The sequence below is a fragment of the Eulemur rufifrons genome, chromosome 14, assembly GCF_041146395.1.
Source record: "Eulemur rufifrons isolate Redbay chromosome 14, OSU_ERuf_1, whole genome shotgun sequence".
NCBI classification, from domain to species: domain Eukaryota; kingdom Metazoa; phylum Chordata; class Mammalia; order Primates; family Lemuridae; genus Eulemur; species Eulemur rufifrons.
Window position 1 is genome coordinate 7,454,154 of NC_090996.1, and position 27,473 is coordinate 7,481,626.

The 27,473-nt window shown below is 59.6% G+C and overlaps 1 protein-coding gene across 2 annotated transcripts; it reads right to left on the reverse strand.

The window, feature by feature from the left end:
• Window positions 1-222: 222 nt before the first annotated feature.
• On the reverse strand, window positions 223-27,143 carry LIMK1 (LIM domain kinase 1). 2 transcript variants are annotated; one of them, XM_069486275.1, is made up of 16 exons: window positions 27,089-27,143; window positions 25,248-25,344; window positions 17,590-17,728; window positions 17,173-17,282; window positions 15,790-15,996; window positions 10,990-11,095; window positions 10,708-10,874; window positions 9,545-9,728; window positions 8,721-8,807; window positions 8,247-8,378; window positions 6,473-6,532; window positions 6,199-6,264; window positions 3,701-3,857; window positions 2,029-2,084; window positions 1,597-1,754; window positions 223-1,503 (listed from the first exon to the last, which is right to left on the reverse strand). In XM_069486275.1, the coding sequence occupies exons 1-16, from the start codon at window positions 27,141-27,143 to the stop codon at window positions 1,341-1,343; spliced, it is 1,944 nt and encodes a 647-aa protein (XP_069342376.1). In that variant the 3' UTR covers window positions 223-1,340. The 2 variants fall into 2 exon arrangements, with proteins under 2 accessions (XP_069342376.1, XP_069342377.1); XM_069486276.1 differs by lacking the exons at window positions 25,248-25,344; window positions 27,089-27,143 and adding an exon at window positions 20,643-20,692.
• Window positions 27,144-27,473: the final 330 nt, after the last annotated feature.

Consider the following 27,473-nt stretch of genomic DNA (forward strand, 5'->3'; position numbering starts at 1 on the left):
ACCTAGCCTTCGGAGAACCTTCACTTGTCCTGGCTGTCACCACCTCTGCTCCACGTAAACCTGGGCTGCAGGTCTCTCCTGCCCTCGACACCCTCGGCCGGCCCCGCCCCCTGCATCCCTGTCTCCTCGTCCCCACTATCTCCTCGGGGCCCCAGACACACATCGCCACGCAGGACTGGGGTGGGGAGTACGGAAGTTATTTTATTGTTCTGAGGTCTGGGTTTTGTAACTTGGACGTCACGGTTCCTGGATGGGGGTGAGCGTGTCCCACCCCCTAAGTCGTAGTCCCATGGGCCTGTTCGGATTGTTTTCCAGGTTCAAAGTGCTCTGAGAAAGCTTCACAGTTTTAATACTTCCTAGATGCTCAACTGAGGCAAAGTGACAGAATGGCCCTCCCACCCCGCCTGCCAAAAAAATAAAACCCCAAGCTCCCAGCAGCTGCTGCTGCAGCCGTATGAAAAAATAATACAAACTCTTCTTAAAAAATAGATTACACAGAAAGAACCCAGAGGACAGCGGCGGGTGGGGGGCGGTGTAAGGAGGGGCAGGGAGCTTGGGGAGAGGCTGGGAAGGGCGCTGAGATGACTCTGGGGCTGGGCTGCTGGTGGACACTTGCCTCGTCCGCTCTGCCCAGCTGCCCCCTGCCCGGCCTGGGCACCGAGGCTCCCTTCCCCCCAGGGGACCTCGCTTCACCCTGAGGCCTGGTACCTGCTTCTCACTAAAGTGGCTTTGATAAAGAAACGAAAAAGACCCAAAGTGAGAGACAGGGCTGCTGCTCAGCCCCTTCCACCTGCAGAATCAGACCTCTCTCTGCTTTGGGGGACTGGATAATTACCAACACCTGCTGCTACCTAGACACCCCCCGGGGGGCGGGGAGTGGGCCCCAGACTCGCCATTTGGCTCCTGGGAACGTAGACTCCTGGGAACTTGGCCTCGCCCAGGACACACACCCTCCTGTGCACCCAGCCGTTACAGGGCACGGTGCGGGGGCTGCGGACGGGTGCAGTGTGCGCAGGACGGCCAGGGGGCGGCGGCGTGTGGATGGGGCACAACTCGCGAGGCCCTCCAGCTCATGCAGGGAGAAGCTAGGACAGAGGTACAGCGGGGCCACAGGACGGAGTGTGCACGCACGGCCGGGCCAGCTCCAGGGCCGGGGCGGAGGGCGGGCAGGGGGCACGGTCCGCAGGGTGGGAGAAGGCAAATCAGGGCCTGGCTCTGGGGAGGGGTCTGGGCGCCCACTGCCCCGGCCGAGGGCTCCATGCCTGGCCACTTCCGGCAGAGGAATCTGGTGAGGGTGGACTCTCCGGAGGTAGGGACGGGGGCAGCAGGGCAGGCCAGGCTCAGTCGGGGACCTCGGGGTGGGCAGGTAGTCCGCTCTCGCCACGCCGGTAGGTCTCCCAGAAGCCCCTGTCCAGCTGCTCCAGCTGCGGGCCCAGGGGCAGGTGGCCGGCCAAGTGCATGCGGAGGGTCTCCAGCCAGTGTTCCAGCTTCACGAAGGAGGGCCTGGGTGACAGGCGGGCGGATGGGGGGTCCGGCTCTCCTGGGCATCGGCCCTACCCGCACGGCAGCCCCAGGCCCGGGCCCCACCCCACTCACCTCTTCTCAGGGTCCAGATCACAGCAGCGCACGGTGATAGGGAAGAAGCTCGGGGGGCAGTTTGGGGGGCAGTAGCGGTCCAGGAAGCCTCGCACATTGAGGCCAAAGTCCATGGTGCGGGGCAGGTAGTCAGGGTCTGCGTTCACCCGCCCGATGATCTGTGTGGCACAAGTTCTAGAAGTTATTCCAGGGGGCCCCTGGCCTGGGCGTCTGAGCGCCAGCCAGGTGGTTTGGGGGCAGGTCGCACTGGGCCTGGCTCCAGCCCGACCACTCTTTCCCCCTGGGGCCAGGCCACCCCTTGCTGTGGGCAGCCCTGTTCCCAGAGGCCACCCTGGCCTGAGGCCCTTGCAGCCTCGCAGCCGCAGCCCGGGAGTGTGGGGCATGCGGAGGAGCCGAGGGCCCTGCCACCGCGGCCACCTACCCTGGACCTACCTCACACAGGACAATCCCAAAGGAAAACACGTCCACCTTCTCGTCATAGCTGCGGCCTGGGCAAAGAGACCGACTGTCAGCAGGTGACGCAGCGTCAGGAATGATGCCAAACAGGTGCCGGGCCAGGGACCGTCCAGCGGGGGGGATGCCCTGGCAAGGGGGCCGGGACCAGGGGGCGGACGCCAGCCACACCCAAGGGCATCAGGGCTTAGGCTCTGCCCCTCAGCCCCACCAGGTCTGCACAGCCCTCGGGAGCTCCGAGGGTGGGAGGATGAGAGCCCGGGGCATGGAGTCCCAGGCCCAGCGTGGTCGCTGACTGGCTGCGTGATTTCAGGCACGTCATGAACTCTGTGGTGGCCCCAAAGGACAGCCACTTCACATCCCTGGAGCCTGTGAGTGTTACTGTGTTGGAAAGAGCGTGTTTGCAGATGTGCTTAAGTTAAGGATTTTGAGATGAGAGAATCCTGGATCAGCTGGGTGGGCCCTGAATGCCATAGCTGGTGCCCTTGTAAGAGAGACGGACAGAGGGGACACGTGGAACAGGGACGAGGCCATGTGCAGACAGGGGCAGAGGCTGGAGTGACGCAGCCACAAGTGCAGGAATGCAGGACAACCAGAGGCTAAGAAAGGCAAGGAACGAATGGACTGTCCCCTGGGTCCCCTGGAGGGAGCGTGGCCCTGCTGGACTTCAGACTTCCAGCCTCCAAAACAGAGAGAATAAATTTCTGTTGTTTAAACTCACAGAGTTTTTGATAATCTGTTACCGCAGCCTCAGGAAGCTGACACAGACTCTCTGAGCCTCAGTTTGCTCCTATGTAAAATGGGGACACTACTGCCCACCTGATGATATTAAAAATGCTCAGCACAGCCACTGTCATTTACTGAATGCCAGGCAGGTGGCCGTGAGCTTCCAACCTCCTGTAACCCTCGCACCACCCCTTAAAGACAGCAACCACGAAGACTCTCTTACAGGCGAAGTGACTCGGGGGCTGCGTTAACCTCGTCCGTGCTGGTGCTGAGCTGACCCCTGGTCGGCTTGCCCTGAACCTGCGTTTGTGTGTCACCTGCCTGTGCAGGGACTTTATATACTCTGGGGAGAGAGGCCCCGTGGGAGGCCGAATTGCGGCCCCCAAAGACATCCGTGTCCTAATCCGTGGCACGTGCGCATGTGCTGCCTTGCAGGGGGCTTCGCAGGCGGGACTAAGTTAAGGGTCTTGAGCTAGAGATCGGCCTGGGTCATGCAGGTGGGCTGATGTCATCGCAGGGTCCTTATCAAAAAGAGGAAGGGGAGGTGGGGACAGACGCAGAGGAGACGTGGTGCTGCTCGTCCTGACCATGGGGACGCGGCAGCCTCGGGAACCAGAGCCTCCCAGAGCCTCCAGGAGCGCGGCCCGGCCGCCACCTGGCCTTTAGCCCAGTGAGACTGACGCTGGGCTCTGGAGCTCCGAAACTGTCCGCTGATTCGCTATTTAAGCCACTGAGTGTGTGGGAACGTGTCACGGCAGCAACAGGAGACAAACGCAGGACCCGGAGAGGAACCCGAGGAGCCAAGCAGTCCGGGAGAGGCCAGGGCTTGGTGGCCGAGGCTCTGCTGGGCCCCTGGGCCTCCCTAGGACAGTGTCAGGTGCAGCCCGGGGACCCAGGAGCCCCGGGAGGCCAGGTGTCCACTCACCATTGATCATCTCGGGCGCCATCCAGTAGGGGTTGCCCACCACGGTGTAGCGCTTTTTGCGGTCTGGCTTCTTGAGGCTTCGCAGGTCCTCTGGCTGAGTCTTCTCGTCCACCATGAGCCGCGCCAGCCCGAAGTCGGCCACCACCACGTTCTTGTTCTGGGAGGTGAAGCAGGGGCGCCCTGAGACCCGATCCTGGCACTGCCCGCCCAGCCTGCTCCTGGCCAGGGCCCCACGCCAACCCCAGACGCCCAGTGCAGGGCGGGAACCCCCTTCCTTCCCCAAACTCTTCTGCTCTTGGCAAATGGAGCTTCTGGAAGCAACTGGAAACGCCAGCATGCCCTGACTCCCACGCTGTACCCGCTGCCCCTCCCCACCTGCTCCCTGAACCATCCTGCTCCCCACCTCCTCCGTACTCCCTCTGCCCCACAAAGACACTGGTGCTCCTTGTTTTTGAAAGAAAAACAGGAATTCCGATTAAAGACCCTGATCCTACCTGTGCCATGTCATAGATTTCATTTTTAATTCTCCCAACAACCTGGTGAGGTCTACGTAATTTTTATCCTCACTTTACGGATGAGGGGACTTAGGCCCAGAGAGGTTAAGAAAGTTGCCCAAGGCCACACAGCTGGTCAGTGACAAAGCTGGGATTCAAGCCCAGGACTTTCGAGCCCCAGTGCTACTATCTGAGGCTTGCAGGAGCCCTCCATGGCCGAGTCTGGGACCCTGCAAAGTGAAGTGTTGACTGCTGTGTCTACCCCAGCAAGACAGGAAAACCCAGCTGTCAGGGTGGGCGGCAGGGGGCAGCGTCCTGAGAGCCGAGGGACGGGGACAAAGCCCTGGGCATCAGTGCCGAGGCAGGAAGCTGGACAAGTCCTCCGTGGGTCCCGGGGCCAGGCCTGCTTGCGCTTGGTGCTAGGGTTTGAACGTTTGTCGTCTCTGAAACTCGTGTTGAAACTTAATCTCCAAGGTACAGTTATGTGTCCCTTAAGGGGACACGTTCAGAGAGAAGTGCTGTCAGGTGATGCTGTCATTGTGTGGACATCAGAGGGTGTGCTCGCCAAACCTAGATGGTGTGGCCCACCACGCACCTAGGCTAGACGGTGTAGCCTACTGCTCAGACCACCGTGGTATCCACAGCCCGTCATTGACTGAAATACTGTTACGTGGTGGCGCGTGGCTGTACCAGTGGCCTTTAAGAGATGGCTGGGTCACGAGGGCTCTGCATGGACTAACGGATTAATGGGTTATCAAGGGACTGAGTTGGTTATCACAAGAGTGGGTCTGTTATAAAAGCCAGTGTGGCCGTCTCTCATGCACCCCTCACCATGCGACGCCCTGCACCACCTCGGGACTCTAGTCCCCACCAGCAGGAAGGCCCTCACCAGAGGCAGCCCCTTGACCTTGGACTTCCCAGCCGCCAGAGCTGTTAAGAAAGACATTTCTTTCCTTTATAAATTACAGTCTCAGGCATTCTGTTGTAGCAACACAAAATGGGCCGAGACACCTAGTGTCAGGGGCCCTGGTAGTAGCCTGGCCCCTGCTTCCAGCCCCAGGGTTGGCCACTGTTGCGAGAACACCGAGGAACAGGTAACAGAGACGGCAGGAGGCAGGGCCAGGGGTCAGGAACAGGCTCCTCCTGGGGGAAGAACCCTGTGTTACCTCTGTGAGTGACACAAATGTGGACAGTCACCTGGAGAAAACTCTATAAGGATAGCAGATGGGGGAGGGCTGAACACGTGTCCCAGGCCCACCCCAACCAGGCTGCGGGTAAACATGGTCCCCTTAGGGGCCCATCACCTTGGGTGTAGAACCAGGTGGCAGGCTGGTCAGGGGGTTTTGATTTGGATCCTTGGACCCTCTCCCCTACCTGGGCAGTGGTTCTCAGAGGCCAGTGTCCACCAGGACTGCCCAAGTGCTGACTCCCGCCCCGTCCCTTTGAGAAGACCTGAGCTTGGGCTCAGGAATCTACACCTTTAACAAGTCCCCCATGGTTTTGTGCTACGGAGCCTGCAGACCCTGCTGTGGGAAACAGCTCTAGGGAAACCAGCGAGGGTGACCACCCGGGATTCTCAGAGGCCTCAGGGCAAAAGTTCTTGCTGTGCACAGATGGATTTCGGGGACAGGAGGGTTCGCAACTCTCAGATTCTCAAGGGATGATCCTGCTGTGGGATGGAGGCCTTGACGGCAGCCCTCTCCCCTGCCCTGGGCAGCCCTCTCCCCTGCCCTGCCCAGCACACTGGCTCGGCCCGCGGCGACTCCCCGCCTGCCGGGCAGTGTGCGCAGACTCCCTGGGAGGCCTGTGAGATGCAGCCTCGCCCCTCTCTGCACTCACTCCCCACTGCTTCCCACAGCGCCCTTGGACACGCACTCCACGGCAAGCAACTCATCGCTCTCTGAACGTCACACCTCAGGGCCTTTGCACGTGCCATTCCCGCCACTGGAAACTCTTCCTGCCGGCTCCCCCCTCGCCCAGCCGCGCAGGCTGCAGGCCACTCACCTCCCGGACCAGGCAGTTGTGCGAGTTGAGGTCGCGGTGGATGATGTTCATGGAGTGGAGGTAGGCCTGGGGGGAAGGGCGGAGGTCAGGAGGTGGCAGTTCCCCTCCCCCCACCCAGCCAGGCCAGCGGGGGTACTCTCCCCACTCTCCATCTGAGCCCCTCTTCCTGCTTTCAAAGCTTCCTTGTGGGTTCTGCGTGGCGACTCCTTGTGGGATTTTACGTTAGCAGCAGAGAATACTTTTACATGTGGGGTTGGTCACCCAGTTCACTCACCATCCCTGACGCGATGTCCTTGGCAAAGCTCACCCTCTGACTCCACGGGTACTGGCTGTCCTGGGGGTGGGGAGAGAATGGGCAGGGTGGAGCCAGTGGGGCTCCAGAGGCAGGGACACTTGCGTGAGAGAGAGGCAGGAGGAGGCAAGTGTCCTAGACCAGTGGTCCCCAACCTTTTTGGCACCAGGGACCAGTTTCATCGAAGACAATTTTTCCACGGACTGAGGGTGGGGGGAGGTGGTGTGGAGTTCAGGCAGTGATATTCGGCCCATTTCCTAACTGGCCACAGACGGGTACTGGGCTGCAGCCCAGGGGTTGGGGACCGCAGTCCTAGAGGGCCCGGTGGCTTCCACCAACTCTCTTTGGCACCCACAGCTGTCTGCCTCTAGGGCCCAGTGGCTCCCCCAACCCCACAGCTCTCTTTGGCGCCCACAGCTGTCTGCCTCCGAGGGGTGTGGGTGAACAACTCAAAATGTCATTTCCTAACAGAACTAATTTCAAACACTAAGGGGGGGATATTCCTCTATAGCTCCCAATCTGCCTCCTCTGAGAAAAAAAAGCTATATTTATCTTTCTCAGAAATCCCATCTTTTCAGGTTTTTTGAAAAATCTGAACCTACTTTCACAGACAGGCAAGAGATAGCAGGGCCCAGCGAGGTCACGTGCAGAGCCCCAGTGCCGGGTCACCCCAGGATAACGGGGCTTTGGGCTCCAACCATTCGGGGAGCAGCCTCGTTCTCTAGCCCCCTCCCCTTGGAGGCCTCAAGCGAGAGGGTCTGAGCATCAGAGTCTATTAAAGATTCAGAGATATAGTTAGGAAGCCTAATCTGGTGTAGCCTAGTGTTTCTTTTCTTTTCTTTTCTTTTTTTTTTTTTTTGAGACAGAGTCTTGTTCTGTTGCCTGGGCTGGAGTGCAGTGGTGGCATCATAGCTCACTGCAGCCTCTCACTCCTGGACTCAAGTGATCCCCCTGCCTCACCCTTGAAGTAGCTGGGACTACAGATGCACACCACCACACCTGGCTAATTTTTTAAACTCATTTTTTTGTAGAAATGGGGTCTCGCTATGTTGCCCAGGCTGGTCTTGAACTCCTGGCCTCAAGCAAAGCCCAGTATTTCTAAATCGTGCTTGACCACAGAACCTGTCCTGTGAAGTTACACCTATCAGCAGCCCACAGGGCCCACACTCTGGGAAATACCAGGTAATCCGCCCTGAGGAAGTGAGGACACAGAGGCTCGGGGAAGGGAACACGATCTCGTGGTCTCAGAGGGATACTGAAATGTGGCCGGAAGCGGGACTGGATCCCGGGACGCCGCCCAGTGTGGGTGCTGCACGGCTGCCCTCCCAGCATTTCATTTCTAAAGACGGATTTGTAATTTTATCCAAATCCTTAAAGAAAGTTCTGATTACGGAACATGTTCAATAATAAAAATGATTAAGTTCTGCCAGAAGCGAAACCGAGGCCCAGCACGGACCGGCAACTGGAAGGCGCCTCTGACCTGCTGCAGGTGCGGCAGGCCCTGGGTCGCCCGAAGCAGCCGGGCGTCCCCTTGGAGAAGCTGCCCCCTCTCCTGCTTCTTCCTAGCTGTAGACGGAGTCAGTTGCTCCCCTGTCCGGTTGGGAATCAGGGCTTGGATGGCCTTTGAGACCCCTGAGGCTAATCCCCACTGGAGAGCGGAGGAGACTGAGGCCCAGAGAGGGCGCTGCCTTGCCTGGGGCCACACAGCGGGTGGTGGCTGGGTCAGTGTGGCAGGTGGGGCTCCCTAGGGACTCACCATACTCTTGATGATGCCCCGCAGGGTGCCCCCCTTGATGTACTCGGTGATGAAGTTGAGCCTCTTGTCCTTGTAGAGTACCCCGATGAACTTGAGCACATTGGGGTGCTCCAGGCACCGCATGACCTTCACCTGGCGGCACACAGACAGGCTGGGCCCGGGCTCGGCCTGGTCTAAGCTGAGCCCGCACCTGCTTCTCCCTCCCGCTGCCACCAGAGGCCATGGCCTGCCCCACAAAGGAGGAGCCCGCGGGCCCCCTCCGCCCCGCCACACCCCTGGCCGCCAAGCTCAAAGGGGTTGCTCTCACCCCCTTGGTGCCTGTTCCCCTCTTGCCCTGCCGGCAGATACTTTCTCTCCTTTCAACATGTGGCTCGAGTATCACATCCTCCTGGACACCGCGCCACCCGTCAACAGGGCAAGGGGGCTGGGCCCGGGAGTCTGGCCCGGAGGGACGTGCGAGTTCCGCTCACTGACCTCCTTGAGGAACGTCCTCTGGGTCTCCTCATCGAACCGGATCAGCTCCTTCATCACCATCACCTCGCCTGTCTCTCGGTGTGTCACCTGCACGGGGGACACAAGGGCGCGAAGACTTGGAACAGACAGGCTCTGCTGCAAGCCCTCCGCTGGGAAGGCCCAGGACGGCCTCTGGCGGGAAGCTCCCGGACACCGAGGGGGTGGGAGGCATTATCCCGGTACAGCTGAGGAAACTGAGGCTCTGAGAGCTTTCCTAACAGGGCCAAGGTCACCTAGCTGGCAGGGAAGGGGGGTGCTGGCACTTAGGTCCAGGACCCCCTGACCAGGGCCAGCTCCCTGCTCTGCCGGCCTGTCTCCTGGAGGTCAAACGGTGGCTCACCCAGGGACCCTTTGCCTGGCCAGAGGACCAAGGACAGGGGTGGGGACCCTGGGCCTGTCTGGGTATCTGGACAGCCCAGTCACAGCCAGGTGACATCAGAGCCAGGGAAGGGCTCATGTCCCTGCTTGGGGAGAGTGTGAAGGGGGCAGGCAGCCCAGAGGCCATGGTGGGGTGGCATCAGGCTCACGTGGGGCTTCAGGGAGGGGGACTTCCAGGTCAGTCTGGGCTGTCCTGCCCACCCATCCCCCAACCCAAGGGACCGCCCTTCCCCTAGAGTTTTGGTCTACTCCCTCTAATCAGCTTGATAAGGCCAAGGTGGAGGAGAGAGCGCTGGCCCGGGAGTCTAGAAGCCAGGTCCCCCTTCCACCGTGCAGCCACTGATGGGGGAGGGCTGAGGGGCCTCACCCAGACCACCCACCCCCGCCACCGCCGGCACGCGCCGTACCTTGATGGCCTGGCCGAAGCAGCCCTTGCCCAACACCTCCCCGTGGATGAGGTCCGACGGCCGGAAGATGCGGTGTGGCCGGCAGACCACGCGGAGGGACTCAGAGCGGCCCTGGTCCTTGCGCTGGGAGGCGGGGGAGCCCAGGGAGCCAGCGCCTGGGGACCTGTCGATGCTGCGGCTCCTCCTGGGGAGGCACACGAGGGCCCAGTGCCACTCGGGGGGTGGGGAGCACCCAGCCAAAGCCCTGCCCCTCCCTCCTCCCTGCCTGCCTCGCCCCCACCCATGCCACCCTGCACACCGTCACCCTGTGCCGCCCTCCTGAGAAGGTCCTAACTCTGACCCTAATCCTGGGCCCCAGCCCTGTGTCCCACCCTTGCTCCAGTGCCAGCACCCGGCTCCTCCCACCCTGAGTTCTGCTCTGTCTTCCTGTTGCCCTCAGCGGGAATGTTTGTCCTCAGCCTCCTCCGCTTGGTGGCTCTGGGTCAGGTGCTTTGTTTCCCAGCACATGGTCCCAGATGCCCTGCCTAAGACACCCATAACCCCGCCACACAGGGTGGCCCGAGCTCTAGATACACACAGGTGAGGGGGAAATAGACACCTTCGACAGTATCATTTTTTAGACCAGCAGCTGTCACCCTAGAAGGTGTCCCCCCAAAAAGTTATCACCAGGAGTCCTGAGAAGGTCCAACAGCAAGGGGAGTGAGGACCAGGCCTCCTCCCCACTCCTCCTCACCTTCAACAGGATATGGGATCCTCGGCCCCCACTGCCGGGACCACTGCAACGGCCCCCCAGCTGCCTCTGGTTTCCAGGGACCCCACCCCAAGTCCCTCCCGCACAGGGACCAGAGTGGTCTTTGTGAAGCGCATCACTTTGCTATGACACCCTTTCAGGGGGCCCACGATGGATGGGACGAAGCCCAAAGACCCCTGCCACACTGACACCCTACATTCGATTCACTTCGGAGCCCAGCCCCCATCATCCGAAATCACTGCCCCGGAAGCACTCTGGAATTCTCCTGCCAGGGGAGCTGTCTCCCTCCTTTCCCCACCTCTCACTACCTTCCCTCCTTTAGTCCCCAGCACCCCATGCTGCTCTGCAGGCTGCCACCCAGGGCCTGGTGTCGGGGAAGGTGCCCAGCTCACCCGCGGGCAGGCCGACTTACAGGATGGGTTTCTGCCGGGCGGAGCTGCCTGCCTCCCCGCTGGGGGTGTGAGTCGGGGAGCACAGAGGGCTGGTCTCAGGCCCCAGCCCATGGCCTAGTGTGTCGTGGGGGTCGTGCTCAAGGGTCAGCTGTAGCAGGCGGCTGGTTTCCTGGATCAGCAGGTCGATCTGAGGAGAGCAGGTGTGTGAGCTGGGGCGTCCATCGAGGAGGTGGTGCAGATGCAGGGAGAGATCAGGGTCCAAGGCACCACCGCCACGCCTGCCCCACACTCAGGACCCGTACCTCGTCCAGGGGCACGTTCCGGATGGGCGTGCCATTGATTTCCAGGATCCGGTCTCCGACGTGGATGGAATTCTTCACATCAGGGCTCATGCAGCCCGGGTCCACTCTGTGGGTAGAGCAGTGGTCAGGCCAGTGCCTGCCTATTCCCTGGAGCCCCCACAAAAAACCAAGGCCAAGGGGACCAGACCAGGGGTAAGGGGCCATAGGATTCTACCTCATGTGACTGGGAGATAGCAACGATCCAGAACATGGAGTTCTGGTTTGGTGAGATGGACTCTGTAATCGATTAGTGATGTCTGCCACAGGTGCGGACTGGAGAAAGTGGCACTCCGTAGGTATCAGCCGCCTACACTAGACATTTAGCAGCTCCCATTCGACAGAACGTGGTCTCCACCATGGAGGGCAGACCTAGCCTTCCGAATGCCTGGTACGCTTGGGGCACACAAGCCTCATATGATGGGTCCTAAAAGAGTCCGGATCCACTGGCTTCTGACCTAACTCCCAAATTCGCCCTGCAAGATGAGACCAAACCTCCCACTTCTGAATTGGCAGCCTGCCCTGAGCCACAGCTGCAGGGTAGAGACAGGCAAGATGCCCTCAATTAGCTGGCCATAAGCTAACTCACAAAAAGGCTCATTTGCCAAATTTACTTGCTTCTTTTAACTCTTTGGTGTTAGTTACCTGATTCCATTTGGTTTCATAAAAGCCTTTTAGGGGGAGTTCACTCTGTCTCTGCCCTCGTTCCCTAAGATGGGAAGGGGCTGGGGCAAAGCAGACAGGAGACTCACAGCTTTAAGAAAAACAGATTCATAGAAATTCCTCATTATCAAGACTGTTTTCTCACGTGGGGGAGCAGCTCTTCCTTACGGTAGGCAGCTAACTGAGGAACGCAGGAGGAAAAACAGAGCTAGAAAACCACCATTTCTGCCACCGTCGTGATAACGGCTACAGGCAAGACTCATCAGTACATGCCAAAACCATCTGCTAAAAGGTTTCTGGGAACAGGATATGAACAGACTTGAATCTCACAAATGGCTTATTGATTACAAAGGGGAAAAAAAAAATCCTTTACAGTAGAGAAAACTAACCAAGCAATCAAAGTTAACATCCCCAGTAAAGGGCACGCTGACATCATGTCTCCCGGCAACATGCATTTGGAAGGACACCGCGTCACCTGCGCAGTATCAGGCCAAACACGCAGCACCGAAATCTAAGGACGAGGAAACATTGGTCAAACCCAAATGTGGGGACGTCTTACTTAACAACTGGCCCATGCGTTTCAAAAATGTCAAGGTCGAGAAGGACGATGAAAAGCTGAGGAAGTGTCGCCGATTAAAAGAGACTGAAGGGACATGACAATTAGATGTAATGTACGATCGTGGTTGGATCCTGGGCTGGGGGAGCTGCTACAAAGGCGGCATTGAGACCGCTGGCAAAATTTGAATGGGGACGGTGCACGAGATAATGGCGTCAATGTTAAATGTCCTAAATGTGGCAACTGTGCTACAAAGTACAATTGATCATCAGTAGGAGAATGCCCTTGTTTTCAGAGGAAAGTCTAAAGTATTTGGTGGGGGGAAGAGCCAATGTGGCCTGCAACTGACTCTCAAATAATTAGTAAATATTATGATAACAACGTGTATGTATACGTATGTATATGTGTGTGTGCAAATATAGGCAAGACTATGTACATACAGAGGGAGATACACTATACATCCTAACTGTGGCAAAAAGTTAAAATTGGTAAACCTAGGTGAAGGGTATATGAGTATTCGATGTACTTATTATTTTAGCAAATTTTCTGTAAGTTTGAAAAATTTCAAGATAAAAAGCTGAAAAAACAAAGAACGTGTTTTCGTGGATACAGGCTTCCCATGGATATGGCCTTAAAGACATATATTCCTTCTCCTCTCTGTGTCCCCTCCCTCAGGATCCTGCTAGGGCACCAGGGGGCCTGGGCCAGGATAAATTAAACTTTCCCTAAAATGCTGCTATAAACCAAATGAAAAGCAGTCCACTAAAACTAGGGTAAAATAAACAAGTAAATGGCAAGTTGGGCTGCTTCCAAGAAGGGTGTAGCTCTTTGCAGAAATTACTGGGATGTTCCAGATGTTGGCTAGAAAGAACTGCTGCAGATGTGGGCTGGAAAGAATGTTCACCCAGTGAGACGGGCGGGAGGCGTGGTCACTGACTCTCATTTCTAAAATTCTGCCTGGTTTTCGGGGACCAGCGGGGGCCTCTAGGAGGCCCTTCCCGGGCCCTCTGGTAAGCGCTCTTGGTCTGGAAGTTCTAGAAGTTCCCTCATCTCTTGCCAGCCTGTCCGCTCACCATATACACACACGGCAGCTGCTGGCCGGGCTGGTGTCGGGGTGGGGGTGGAAACACACAGTCCGGCCAGTGTCCCCTTCCTTCCCCGGTGCCGCCTTCGCGTCTCACCATTGCCTGCACAGTGCCTGGGACCCGACAGGTATGCAAGAAAGATCCACTGAATCAAGCGGAAGCTGGCACTCGGCTCCTATGCCCAGAAGTGGGGACACGGGACACTATTAATACTTCTCAAGGTGTCAGTGAACGCTCAGGAGAAATCTTAGAAGGCTCCAAGGTGTCCGATTCTGTCATTGTTCAGACCGACCCCAGAGTCCAGAGAGGAGGGAGCTGCTCAAAGTGACACCGCGTGTTAATAACTGGACCAACTCTCAAACCTTTAGCCCTTCTTGCCCCTCCGATCTTTTCTGCATGCTCTAGAATTTTCTTCAGGGACCATCTGCTGGTATCAAATCTCAGTTGTCTGCCTTAACATGTGTTTATTTTGCCCTCATTCTTGAAGAGTATTTTTATAAAGTAGAGAATTCTAGGTGGATGGGAACTTCTAGGCAGTGCACTGAGAATGTTTCACTGATTTCTTTTTTTTTTTTGAGACAGAGTCTCACTCTGTTGCCCAGGCTAGAGTGAGTGCCGTGGCGTCAGCCTAGCTCACAGCAACCTCAAACTCCTGAGCTCAAGGGATCCTCCTGTCTCAGCCTCCCGAGTAGCTGGGACTACAGGCATGTGCCACCATGCCCGGCTAATTTTTTCTATATATATTTTTAGCTGTCCATATAATTTCTTTCTATTTTTAGTAGAGATGGGGTCTCGCTCTTGCTCAGGCTGGTCTCGAACTCCTGAGCTCAAACGATCCACCCACCTCGGCCTCCCAGAGTGCTAGGATTACAGGCGTGAGCCACCGCGCCCGGCCATGTTTCACTGATTTCTGATGAGAAACCAGCTATCAATTGAATTGTCCTTTTTTCGAGGGTAATTTGGCTATTTTTTTTTTTTTTGGAGATAGAGTCTTGCTCTGTTGCCCAGGCTAGAGTGCAATGGCATCATCATAGCTCACTGCAACCTCAAACTCCTGGGCTCAAGCGATCCTCCTGTCTCAGCCTCCCAGAGTGCCAGGATTACAGGCGTGAACCACCATGCCTGCTTTCTTCTTTTTTTTTCTGTGGATACTTTTAAGGTCTTTTGTCTTTGGTGTGACAGAGTTTCACCAGAGGTGTCCATAGGTGGATTCTTTTTATCTTGCCATTTGGGATTTACTGGGTTTGCGTCTGTGGATTGTTGTCCTTCATCATTCCTGGGACGTTCTCAGCTATTGTATCTTCAAATACTGTCTCTCTCCCATCCTCTCTTTCTCCTTCTGGAGCTCCAAATAGATGATCATTAGATCTTCCCATCTGTCCTCCAAGTTTCTTAATCTTTCTTTCACAGTTTTCAGCATTTTGTCTATTTCTCTCTTCCGCTGTTTTAAACCCTATTCTTCTATTAAACCTTTGGCGTGAAGTTTTCATTTTAATAACTATATGTTTCATTTCTAGGGGTTCTATTTGGTTATTTTCCAAATTTGTCCTTACTCATTTTAAAAGCATTTCTTATTAGAACATATTGAAGAAAATTGTTTTATATTGTTTCTGATAACCCCAGTATCTGGAGGTTTTGCTGATCTAGTTCTATGTGCGGTTGTGTCTGCCGGCTCTCGCTCACGGTGCCTCGCTTCCCCAAACGGTCGGTCGGGGGTGCTGGACTGGACTGCGCATCCTCCTCGGATCCCTCACCTAAGTACATTCAGCGAAGCCTGGCGCTGGCTTCCTCCAGAAAGGATCTGCGTCGCATTCTCTTCGTGCCGGGAGCACTGCCAGGTGGGAACTACTTTAAACCAAACTTTTTCAATTTTGGCTTGAGGATTTTTGAACCATCCACACACAAGCATTCGGTTTGGAAATCTGAGTTTAAAAATTCTCTGAGAAGACTTCCCCCTTCCCCCTCATCTTTCGTTCAGGTTCAGATCTGATAGTTTACCGTACAGTTCTGGGGTGGGGGTTATGGGTGGTGCGGTTTATTTCTCATTCACCCCGAGAATCCTTTGGGGTCCCAGCTTTATGGGGAGGAGGCAGATCTCTTATTAAACTAGCTTCCTCCGGCCCAGCCCTGGAAAAACTTGAAAGCTGAAGCAATTCCGTATCGCCCTCAAGGCACAGCTGCCTTCAGTGTTCTGCTGCCGGCCTGGGCGCCCTCCCTCCCTCATCTGCCACCTGGTCACTCACCTGGTTACTCTTCTTTTGCGGCGGATCATGCACAGGCCAGAGAAACTGTTTTTATATTTTGCCTGGCATTTGTAATGGCTTTCAGAGCAATGACCTGACCAGGCACCTGGCCTACCAGGTTGTCAGAGCTGGGCTCCATCTGCACCCGAACGCTCCCCCATTCGCAGGGTCCCCAGCCCCAGTGCCTGTCACCTGCCACGTCCGGGTGGCCACTCACCCCTGGACGCGGACGGTGTGGGAGTGCTCGGCGCCGCAGCCCGGCAGGCCGTGCGGGGGGTCGATGGAGACGGAGAGGCCGCGCTTGCCATGCGATGAGGCTGGGATGGATACTAGGGTGACTGTGTGGGGCAGGTGGGAGCCAGGGGAGTCGGGCAGGATCTGCTCGATGACAGGGGTCACCACGGTCTGGTAGTAGCAGTGCCCGCTGCAAGAGCCGCCAGCCCCGCGGTAGGGAAGAGTGGGAAGAAGAGCGTCAAGACAGTTACCTCCACCCGTGCTCCCCCCCACCCCCGGCCCCGCCTCTTTACTCCTCCCCCCTTCCTCTCCTCCTCCCATGGGAGGACGGGGAGCAGGAACCGAGCCTGCCCCCCAGCCCTTGCCCCTCTGAGTCATTCTGGGTTTATCTGCTCTCTGCCAGGCTGTGAGATGGCCAGGACAGGCCTGGGGACAATCCAGCTCAGGAGGAAGTCATTAAAAGCCCATCTGGGATCAAGCCACGCTGTCCTCTAATCCAGCACTATCAGTGTTGTGTAGGAGAGAATTTATCTGGTCTTCGTCCTTGGTTCCTGGGAGGGAGACTCTAAGCCCTTGGAACAGGCGTACCTTTGCTCTTCCCGGGCCCCCTGGACCACCTGAGTTTATGCTAATGAGGTGACTCGGATGGGCCCCCCTCCCACCGCAAAGACCAACCCTGTGATTACAGGGTGGGGACTCTCAGCCAGCCCGACCTCCAAGGAGGGGGCCTAGAGACAGAGCTTAATCATGTGGCCAATGAGTCAATCAGTCGTGACCATATAATGAAACCCCAATAAAAACGGGGTGCGAAGTCAATGAAGCCCCCTGCTTGGTGAACACACGGATGTGCCAGGGGAAGGAAGGGACATGTCTCTTTGCTTGGCTGGTCCTGGGCTGCATCCTTCGCAATAAAACTATAACCCTAAGTGGAGGCTTTCCTGAGTTCTGCGAGTCCTTTAGCAAATTAGCAAACTTGACAGGCTCGCGGGAATCCCTGAATTTGCAGTCAGTTGGTCCGAAGTGCAAACGGCCTAGGGACCCCTGAACTTGCAGCTGGTGTCTGAAGTGGGGGCAGTCTTCTTAGGGACAGTGTCCTTAGTCGGTGGGGTCTGCACCAGCCCTGGTGTCCAAATAGCACCGCAGTCGTATATGGGTAAGAAAGCTGATGGTTGAGGCTGTCTCGGTCCGACTCCTGTGTCTTCTTTCTCTGCCACTTCCACACCATGGAGGGGCAGGACGCTATGAACGTTTGCCCCCAACCCTCACCACACGGAAAGGGCAAGGGGCCTGGGTTCGGGGGGCCAGTGCCCTTGCGGACTCGTGATACGGGAGGCCCCCAGGCTTGGAGAGGGGCCAAGGCGCTCACCAGTACAGCTTGGAGTGCTCCACCAGCGTGTAGGTGTCACCGTCGCCGATGAAGGTCCCACACGTGAGGCAGATGAAGCACTCGGGGTGGTACTTCAGCTCCCCAGCCACCTGGCGGGGTGGGGGACAACCCAGCTCAGCGGCCCCTTCAGCCCCCGTAGCTGCCCTCCTCAGCCTCCCCCCAGAAGGGCAGCCCCAAATAAACTGTGGGGACCCGGCTCTGCTGACCCAGACAGAGCAGGATCCACAGACGGGCCGAGGGGTTTGCATTGACAATCCAGCGTAGGCAATATGGGGGAGTCAGGGACCAGCAAAAGGTGACCAAGAGAGACGACAGGAGGGAGACCTGGAGTATGATGCCCGTGAGGACACACACATCCCCAACCCCAGATGCGGTGTGGGGGCGATGGGCACTTACCATGACCAGCCCCTTGGTGATGTGCTCCGAGCACCCGTGGCAGGACTCGCCGTAGCGGGCCCAGTAGTCCTTCTTGCAGAAGAGTTGCCCATCCTTCTCGTAGTACTGGTGCGAAAGGGAGGCGCTGCATTCACAACACCTGGCGGACAGGGGCGGGGCTGAGGGCCGCACCTGCTCCCCCACACCTAGGCCCTGTCCTAGTCTACAGGCACCTTCCTAAGCATTAGAAAAAGGTGAGTCCTCTGGGCAGAAACAACCTGTGCTGGGGCACTGGCTTGGCAAGTGGAGCGAGGGATGGATCCAGTCTGCCCTGGCCCATCAGCCGGTGTCTCTGGGGCAGTGCACAGCCTGCACAACCACCCCCAGCAGTTCTGCACCCAGAGTGTCTGGTCCACCTGCTAGCCCGTGGGCGAGGGGTGCTTCTCATCTGAGATCCTGTCACTGGTCGTGCATGGAAAATGGCCCAGAGATGGCAGGCAACCTGCTCTTGGTGTCAGCCAGGTGGAGGGAGGAATGGAAGCCGGGAGCCCAGGGTTCAGGTGGTAGGATGGGCACTGCGGAGGCAGCTCGGGCCGGCTGTGAAGGAGCACTGAGTGTGGCACCTTTACCCTTTCTTGGTTAAACTTACTTAATCCTCACAGGCCACCAAGAGAGAGGCATGGGTGTCCTCACCTTAGACACGCGGCAGATGAGCCTCGGGGGGTCTGAACTGCCGGAGGCCCACAGGTGGGCGCCACGGGCCCACAGAGCTACGCCCTGTTCCCGACACGAGGTGGGAGCCCAGCTCAGTGCACCCCAGTCACGGTCGCAGTCAAGCCAAGTCCTAGACCCCACAGCCCTACAGGTGCCGCCAGTGACAAGAAGGGGGTTCAGGGGACAGCTCAGCATACCCCTCACCCCCACCAGAGCATCAGAACCCACCTTCCAGCAGAAAAGCAGAACGGAGCGGAACGCCCAGTGTGTAAGGCCGTCACGGCCAGGGCCCCCCTGCCCCACCACTAGGGGCTACCAGCAGGCCTGGCTGGTGGGGTCCCTGAAGGGCAGATGGCGAGAAATGACACAGGGGCCTCTAGGTGTCATGCACAGGTCAGGAGCTAGACCTACAAGCCTGGCTTCTTCCCACCCAAGCATCCCAGAGACTGGGGACCAGCAGCCCTGCCGAGTCAGGATGAGCAAACACAAAAACATGGTCCCCAGTGAGCACCCCCCAGGGTCCAGAGCCCTGACTGAGGGTCCTGTGCACAGGCACGGCATGTCTGGCCAGAGTACAGACCCATGCAGAAAACGGGCTAGGCCTGTTTTGTTCTGTAAAATTTGGATTCAGTCAAAAGGCTGCACTAAAGGATCCAGAAGGCCACGTGGCCCCAAGGCCGCAGGTTCCCCACCCCTGGGCTGGGGGATCCATCCAGCTCTGTCACGGTTTGGGTGCTCTGGGTCACACAGGGGCAGGAGGGCCCAGGCTCTACAGGGCCGCAATCCAGGAGAGAGCTGGGCAGGACAGGCCGGGAACTGGGCGAGACAGCCCTTCCCCCACACTGTCAGGGAACCTTCCACCACGCTGGGGCCTGCACAGGGCATCACTCACGGACCACTTGCCAATCTACTGGAACCAGGGACTGGGGGTGGGGGGATGGGTAGGGCAGCAGCCAGGGAGCAAGCAGGACATTGTCCCTTTAAGAGGATCCAGCCAGTTCCCCTTTGTCTGGGGGCCTACGGGGAGGGGCTGAGGGCAGAGTTGGGGGAGCACAAAATGATGAAATGCCAGGTTCAGAAGCACAGGGGTGGGGGTGCCTCCAGGAAGGGGGGCCTGAGCTTCCCCGCAGGGGTTGGGGGCGGACTCTGCTGGGCACAGGTGACATCATGCCTGCAGCTGTGGGGTGGGGAGATCCCCGCAGGCTGGGAGGGAGGATGGAAGGGAGGACGGCTGCACCTCCCAGAGAGCTCGAACCTAACGGGACAGAAGGGCAGACAGGCCAGGCCCCCAGTCCAGCGAGACTTGCTTCCTGCCCTTGCAGGGACCACACACAGCAGTGCCCCCTCCGTGCCAGGCTTCAAGAGGCAGGGCCCCGCCTGGCCCTCTGGTGGGGGTCGGGCTCTTGGGAGCAGCTGCCCCCACCTGGGGAGGGAAAGCTCTTCTCCCTCGTGGAAACTCCTCCTCCCCCGTCCTCACTCACAGTCATCGCCGCTGCTCACTCGCAGCCTGGACGACCCAGCGATGACTCACCCAAGGGCTCCCCCAGTGCCGTCTGCTCCCCTCCCGGTCACCACTTCCTTGAAGCCTGCACCACCCACCTCTGTCTGCCCACCCGTCTCCGCCAGTAACCTGCCAGCTCTCCGCGACCCAGGCGGGGCATCCACACTGCCTGTCCCAGCAGAGAACACGGCCGTCCCGTGGGACAGGCCTGCCCTGCGCACTCAGTATCCTCGGCTGCCCCAGGCTCACGCAGGGGCCCTGTGGCTGGCACTCGGGGCCTCAGTGGCCCTTTGCTGACAGAAGGCACTGACCCTGCCCAGCCCCTCCCACCCAGCCCCACATCCCGCCAGGAGCCAGAGGAGGCAGGTGGGGTAGGACAGGCCTGGCTCTTTGGGGTGCCCCACACAGATCACCTGTCCCACGAAGGATGTCATGAGAGGCTGTGTAGAGCTGCCCCAGGACCAGCCCTGGAGGAACCCCCAGGGGAGAGCTGTCCCCTGCCCCCGCTACAGGGTACCCCTCCCTGAGAGCGGGGAGGACAAAGCCAGGCTTGGGCAGGAGAGGAGGAAGGCACCGGGAGGGCACGCAAGGGGCGCTCTGCAGCAGAGGCGGCTGGCTGGGCTGGGAGATGGGTGTCCTCTGCCCGGGGCCACATCCCTGGACACCAGCGGGGAAGAGCGAGCAGCTGGACGACCAGCCCCAGGGAGAGACTATGCCAGAAGGGCCAGAAGCTTCGGCAGCGGCCGAGAGTTTCACTTCTGCCCCACAGCCGGCCCCAGGTGGGTCTGTGCCATGATGGCCTCCAGCCCCAGGACTCACACCGGGGGTCTGGGATGGGGGGAGGGGCCTTTCCACTTACTTAGCCCCTCTGAGAAGGCGCCTTCTTCTCAGGGCTGAGGTCAGCAGCATCCTTTGCAGCTAGGTCGGGGGGTCCTGGAGGCCTGTGGGAGCGCAGGGGCGGCCGGACAGCCGCTTCCCCATCCTACTCCCGGGGCTCAGGATTGGAGGCCGCAGAGGGTGGGGCCAGCGTGGCCACACCACATGGGAGGAGGATGCAGCCATGTGGGGGCGAAAGGACTTGGTCTGAGGCTGCAACAGGAAGCAGCTGAAGATCCTCTGCTCGGGCTTTGGTGCAGGGGGAGGGAGGGGCCTAGCATCCGACCCCAGGCAGGGAGGCTGGGGACAGCCTCCTCCCTGCACACCGGGGGACAGGTACGCCACATGTGCCTCAGCCTCCGCCTTGGCAAAGGCATTGAGTGCTAAGGCCTCTCTGGGGACAGGGACAGCTTGAAAGCCTCTGCCTCTTCCGGTGCTTCCAAGGGGAAGGAGGTCGATTTCCCATGGACAATTTGTCCTCCTCACCTAAAAGGTCCCAGGAATAAAGGGAGGCTGCATCCTGGCCCAGGCTTGGACCCCTCCTCGCCCAGGGCCAGCCCACCCAGCCTCAAGGGAGGCGCTACCACAGCTCCGGCAGCCCCAGGGGGCCTCTGGGAGGGGACCTTGCAAAGGCAGCAGCGGGTAAGGTAAGCCTGGGCCTCTCTGGGTCTGGCTAAAATCTTCTGGGAGGGAGGTGGGGCCCACAGGAGTGGGATGTCAGCACAGAGAAAGGAGCAGGCCCCGGGGTGACAACCCCCAGTGTTAATGCCGGGGGCATCCATGGGCTGCAGCAACTGTCCCGCTCTACACAGCAGTGCGGGGGCAGGGGTGACCTTCTTCTCCAGGCAGCACCTGCTCCTGGCTCAGTGCTCCTGGAGCCCCACAGGCCACCTGTCATAGCACCTGTGGCCCTTCCTGTCCTACTAGCCTGGGACATCCTCAAGGGCAGGAACCTCGGGACGGGAACAGTGCTCAGGTTATGAGATTCAAAGAAGCACAGCCAAGGGCACCTTCCACGGGGCCCACAAGGCCCCCGGCCCGGCGGACTCCACTCTAGCACCCTGGCCCCTCACTGTTCTGGGCATGCCAAGCACACTCTGCCTTAGGGCCTTTGCACATGCTCCTCCCCAGATCCTCTAAGTCTTTGTTTGCCCTTCAATTTCCCACTTAAACATCATTCCTCGGTGCGCTAGCTCCCCAGCCCGACGGCGCATTTGTTCACTGCCTGCCTCGCCAGCTAGAAGGCAGGGGCCCTGCCGGTCAGGGAGGGGCGGGACTGAGCCATGGTTATGACTCGCGCTCTGAATCCTGACTCTACTCCTCACCTGCAGTGAGACTCTTGCCAAGTGACTGAACTCGGCACCTGAGTTTCCTCACCTGTAAAACCCTTTAGTAAACAGCACCCCTACTTCATGGGTTGTCGTGAGGGGGGCTAGTGTGGAGTAGGTGCTCAATAATTATTTTCAAGTGACTGACTTAGGGACCCTAAGAGATTCTGCCAGGAAGGGCACACAGAGGGACCTGGAAGGCAGGGGTGTAGCAATCACTGGGCCACCTCCCCATACCGGGGGCAGAGGAGCCAGCTGGAGGCTGCAGGCCCCTCCTGGCCTTGTCACATCCCTCCTGCCTGAGCACCTTCAGCGGGGATGGGGCCCTGGAACCAGGGTCTCGGAGCCATCGAGTGAGGTCTGAGCTGGGCCCAAGGCCTCGGAGCCCAGGGGCTGGTGTGGCCCCACCTCATGGCACTGAGAGGCTCCCAGAGGGAAACCACGCAGAGTCCAGCGCCCTGGGCATCCCACCGAGAGCCACCCTGCCTGCCAGTCAGCCACATGCCCGGGCAATCTGTCACCCCGCTCTGAGCTGCTTTCCCAACTGCCCAGGGGTGGGGACACAGTCAGCCTCACCCAGCCTTGGGGGTTGGGAGAACCACTCACCACTGGTCCAAGAACGCTTGGGGAAGCCACGGCTCTTACTGCCCCTAGGCCCTCCCCCCTTGTGGGGCATTTCCTTGTGTCCCACCACACTGGGGACAGCCCGGACACACTTTCTCCCTCTTGCCCCCACCTGGGGCCTCACCCCTGGCCTGGTGAGACAGGAAAGGCCACTCCACAGCCAGGTACACGCATCCCGCCCCGCTCTACGGCCAGGTACACGCATCCCGCCCCGCTCCACGGCCAGGTACACGCATCCCGCCCCGCTCCACGGCCAGGTACACGCATCCCGCCCTGCTCCACGGCCAGGTACACGCATCCCGCCCTACTCCACGGCCAGGTACATGCATCCCGCCCTGCTCCACGGCCAGGTACATGCATCCCGCTCCGCTCCACGGCCAGGTATACGCATCCCGCCATACTCCACGGCCAGGTACACGCACCCCGCCCTACTCCACGGCCAGGTACATGCATCCCGCCCTGCTCCACGGCCAGGTACATGCATCCCGCTCCGCTCCACGGCCAGGTATACGCATCCCGCCATACTCCACGGCCAGGTACACGCACCCCGCCCCGCTCCACGGCCAGGTACACGCATCCTGCCACACTTTGCCTCCTGTGGCTTCTACAGCTGCACTCCTGTTCCCCCGACCCGTCTCCCAAGACTCTACCTCCCTCCCCATCCCAAGCACAGGGGCCCTGAAGTTCTTCCCCTGATTGCTCTAGGCCCTTGTCGCAAATCCCATCCACCATCTCGGCACCTGCTCCGAGAGGCCGTTCTCTCTGGCCTCCCTACCTCCACCTGGACTCAGACTGCCCTGGCCGGCTCAGAGCAGGGCATCGCCACCCTGGATAGCCATGAGCCCTCCAACTCAACAGGGGTGGGCACGTCTCCTCCCCAACCTGGCCCCCAACTCCATCAGAGTCAACGGACCCTTCCCAGCGTCCAGGCTAGAGAACCAGACTGCTTTGGGGTACACCCTGCCATTCGCCAGCCCCTGTCCTGCTCCCCACAGCCCCGCACCTCTTCCGACAGTCACAGTGATGTGGAGAGGGAAGGCCAGTCTGAGCCCTGGCTCTGGCTGCTGAAGCCCATAGCAAGGTTCCTGGCTTCTCTGAGCCGCCACTTCTCACGTGCGAACTGGGCAGACACCGTCCTCACCTGGGTATGGTGACGGCTCAGTGAACTGACACTAAGAGTGCCTGACACCTGGGGCCAGTGTGGCTAATACTTGTTCCAAACTGTCCCTTCTGTGTCTGAAATTCTCTCCATCCTCACTCAGTGTCCCAGGGCAGGCTTTATGGGCTCGGACCCCTGAGCTATTGTGACAGTCCCTTCCCTGCCAGGTCACCACCATCCGCCTGCTGGGATGGCATTCCTCAGCAGCATATTTGCCTGAGTCCCTTCCCTGCTTCCTGGGACCCTCTACTGCCTTTGGAAGGTCCTTACCTTGGCATTCAAGGACCTTCACAAAGTGAGCCCAACTCATTGCATTCCTTGACTCAATGCTGTTCCCACCAAATGAGCTGTTCCTGTTCCCTCGAGACTGCACCATCCCACCCCTCTGTGTAGTGGTTTTCTCTGCCTGTCAAAAGCCCTCTTCTCCCCAAAGGCCTCCTTCTCAGCACCTGATTGGGAACCCCAGGGCACGATGCCTGACTCTTTGGGCCTCACCAGCTAGTGTTGGCACTACACGTTCATTTCACTCACTGGCTGTGTGACTTCCGTCAAGAGAATTAACTTCTCTGTGCTCCAATTTTCCCTCTGGCAAAACAGACACAACACGATATCTAACTATGCAAAGTGGTTGTTATTTACTAAATGCTAGAAAATGTTAGACATTATTCCTAGAAAAGTAAAAACAAAAAGCCAAACCCTGTCAGGAGCCTAAAATAAACTCCTGGCGGCCAATGCCTTGACTGTACTCCCCGCCCTGCCCCTGGCTTCACCTTCTCACCTTTCTGCTTCGATGGCATTTTCCTCCTGGAACGTTGTGCCAGTGGCTGACCGTGCCTGGAATTCTTTCCCCCACACTCCTGCACTCAGGAAATCTCATGTCCTTTAGTCTCCTGCTCAGGCCCTACAGCCAACTCCAAGGCTGTCCCCTGCACCTGGCTTCTTGGGATGCTCCTACTGGGTGACCAGGCCACCTCTGGTGGGTCCCATGTGTTCTTGGTCCTTGGCCACAGCCCTGACCCCACGTTCCTCCTACACGTGGGTATGTGTGTCTGGAGGCCGGGTTGGTCCTACTGGGTTATCCATCATCACAACCAGCCTGGGGGCCACTGGAGGTGGCTTGGTTTCCTCAAGGCTGGTTTGTCCTCCCCCTCCCCCAGACCAGGGGAACTCTTCCCCCCACCTCCGCTCCCTGCCTAGGTGCCAGCAGGCCTTGGTAGGACTGGCTGAAATGCAGGGGTCTCCCATCCTCTCCTTAGAGGTCTAAAATAACAAGACAGGGAGGCTGCTAGGGACCTTCTAATCAAAGCCCCTTATTTTACAGATGAGGAAACTGAGGCCAAGGACTCACAGGAAGTCACAACCAGGGACAGCACCAGGAGGGCTATCCAGGTCTCCCAGATTCTTTGCCCAGCCGGTCCTCCCTGGCAGGCCTTGCTTAGGGCAACACGGGCCCTGGGTGCCCCGCACCCCCACCTACCTGAAGCAGTCTGCATGCCAGTCGGCACTCAGGGCCTGGAGGTACTGGCCGTCATAGATCCTCTGGCCGCAGCTCGCACACACGGGCAACTCGCTTCCTGCAGGGTGGAACGGGAGTCAGGCGCCATCCTTAGGGGGCGCGCCACGTGCAGGCCCCGCTGACCCCAGGTGCACCTGCCCAAACCCTGTGCACACACGTGCGGCACACACTGAGCAGTCACTGCGCCAAAGCAGGAGAAAGGACGTTGGCCTGGGAGTCTTGCTGAGATGCTGGCTAAGTTACCCACCCTCTCTGAGCCTCAGTTTCCCTTTCTGTAAACTGAGAAGGGAGATCAGATGACCACCCTCCAGCAACAGCATCCTTCAACTCGGGATCTGGCAAGGTAAGTGGGGAGAGAGCAAGCAGCGGATTTAGAAAGGAGGCAGTGGGTAGCACTCTCGTCACAGCCCCCTTCCTTCCCTGTCTGCCCAGGAAGAAGTACTGAGGGCCCTTCAAAAGGCAGGGACTGGACAGGGCTGGCTTGGTACACCCTGGGCTGAAGCCCCTGCGAGGGGAAGGGCAGGAAGCCTGGAGGTGCTGGCCCTAACTGACCCTTGGCTGTGCCCTGGCTTCACAAGGGCAGGGGCTGCAGAGCCAGGCACTCCCAGACACCTGCCCCAGGGAGGCCTGGCACCTCCTCAAGTCAGCCACCAGACATGCTTAGTCATCCCTGGGGCCTGGTACCCTTGCAGCTGGTGGGCCCTGGAAGATGCCCCAGGCCTGCCCCTCCCCATTGTGCAGATGGGGAGACTGAGCCTCGGAGAGGGGACAGCTTGCTGGGTCACACAGTTAGGCTCCAAGGTCACAATAGCCTGTGCCTTTGTGAAGACCCAGGGACCTGAGGTAGGGCAATGGGGAGGTGGGTCCTTGCCCCCAGCGGGTTTCCATGGGCCTGGGGGGAGGGGTGGCTGGTGGTTGTGGGGGTAGGCAGGGCTGGCACAGCAAGGACCTGCCTGGGCACCAGGTGGGTCTGCGTGATGGATCAGCAAAGGAAGCCCAGGGAAGGAGACCGCAGACCCTGTCCAGGGCTGGGGAAGTCTTGGGGTCTTTAGGCCTTATCTGTAGTGCAGCCCTAAGCCCTGAGCCCCAGTGAGGGGAAGGGGCCAAGGAGGCCAGGACGACAGTCATGCTCTCAGCCAAGACCGCACCGCGGCGCAGGGAGAGGGAGAGGAGCCAGGGTCCCGCAGAACACCGCCTCCGGCTCCCGCGACGCGTATCTCCCTCCGCCCATCCGGCCCCCGACCACCAGTACCGGGCGCCAACTACCAGGCCCCCCAACCATACGGACGGGGAAACTGAGGCCCAGATAGTTAGCGCCTGGCTCAAGGTCACAGAGCAGGGCAGGTGCAGGGTGGCGACTGGGACTCGGAGCTTCGGCTTCCCCAGCCACTCTTTCTTCCCAGGCCGGTTAGAGACTGGATAAAGGGTGGCCCCAGGGCGAGGCCTGGGCGGACAGAGCACGCGGAGGGAGGCCGGCGCTGGACCGGCAGTGCATGGGACTCCTCCGGGCGCCGGCAGCCGGGGGCGGGGGCAGGCGGGGATGAAAGGGACTAGGGGCCCCCGGCCGGCAGGACGGCAGCTCGCCCGGGGCCCGGGAGGGGGAAAGCGGGTGGGAGGATGTCAGGGAGGGGCCTGCGGGCTACGGCAGGACGAGCTCATCCCCGAGGCGGCAGGGGCGCGGCCTCGCGGCAGACCCGGCCTCCGCGCGGCCCGGCCCGGCCCTCCCGTGCCCCCGGCCCCGGCGGCGGCGCCCCCGCCCGCCCGTCCGTCCGCCCGCCGGCCCCGGCCCCGGCCCCGCGCACCTTCCTCTCCCATACGTTCTTCCCTCCAGGTGCAACAAAGTAGCGTCAACCTCATGCACTCGGCGGGGGGCGGGGCCCGGCGGGGCTGGGGCTGGGGGCGGCCGGGCCCGCGAGCTCGCCCGCCGCCGCCGCCGGCCCGGGGAGGCGGGGGCGGAGGGCGCGGGCCGGGCCGGGCCGGGGGCGCCTCTCGGACACCGGCTGGGGCTCCGGCTCGCGCCGCGGCGGCCTGGGCAGCGAGCGGAGGGGCGGGCCGGGGCGGGGCTTGCGAGCTGCGGCAGGGGGCGGGGCGCGGGCGGCGGGCGGCAGAACTGCCCTGCGCGGCCCCGCCCCGCCCCGCCCCGCCCCTCCTCGCCCCTCCCCCTCCCCTCCCCCTCCCCCTCCGCCT

Excerpts from the sequence above, each read along its gene's own strand:
- LIMK1 (XM_069486275.1), bottom strand. The coding sequence starts at position 27,143 with ATGAGGTTGACGCTACTTTGTTGCACCTGGAGGGAAGAACGTATGGGA. Across the intron at positions 15,997-17,172 it reads GAGCACTCCAAGCTGTACTG|CGGGCACTGCTACTACCAGA; the intron begins GTGAGCGCCTTG and ends CGGCTCTTGCAG. Across the intron at positions 6,533-8,246 it reads GGGGCATCATCAAGAGTATG|GACAGCCAGTACCCGTGGAG; the intron begins GTGAGTCCCTAG and ends CCCCACCCCCAG.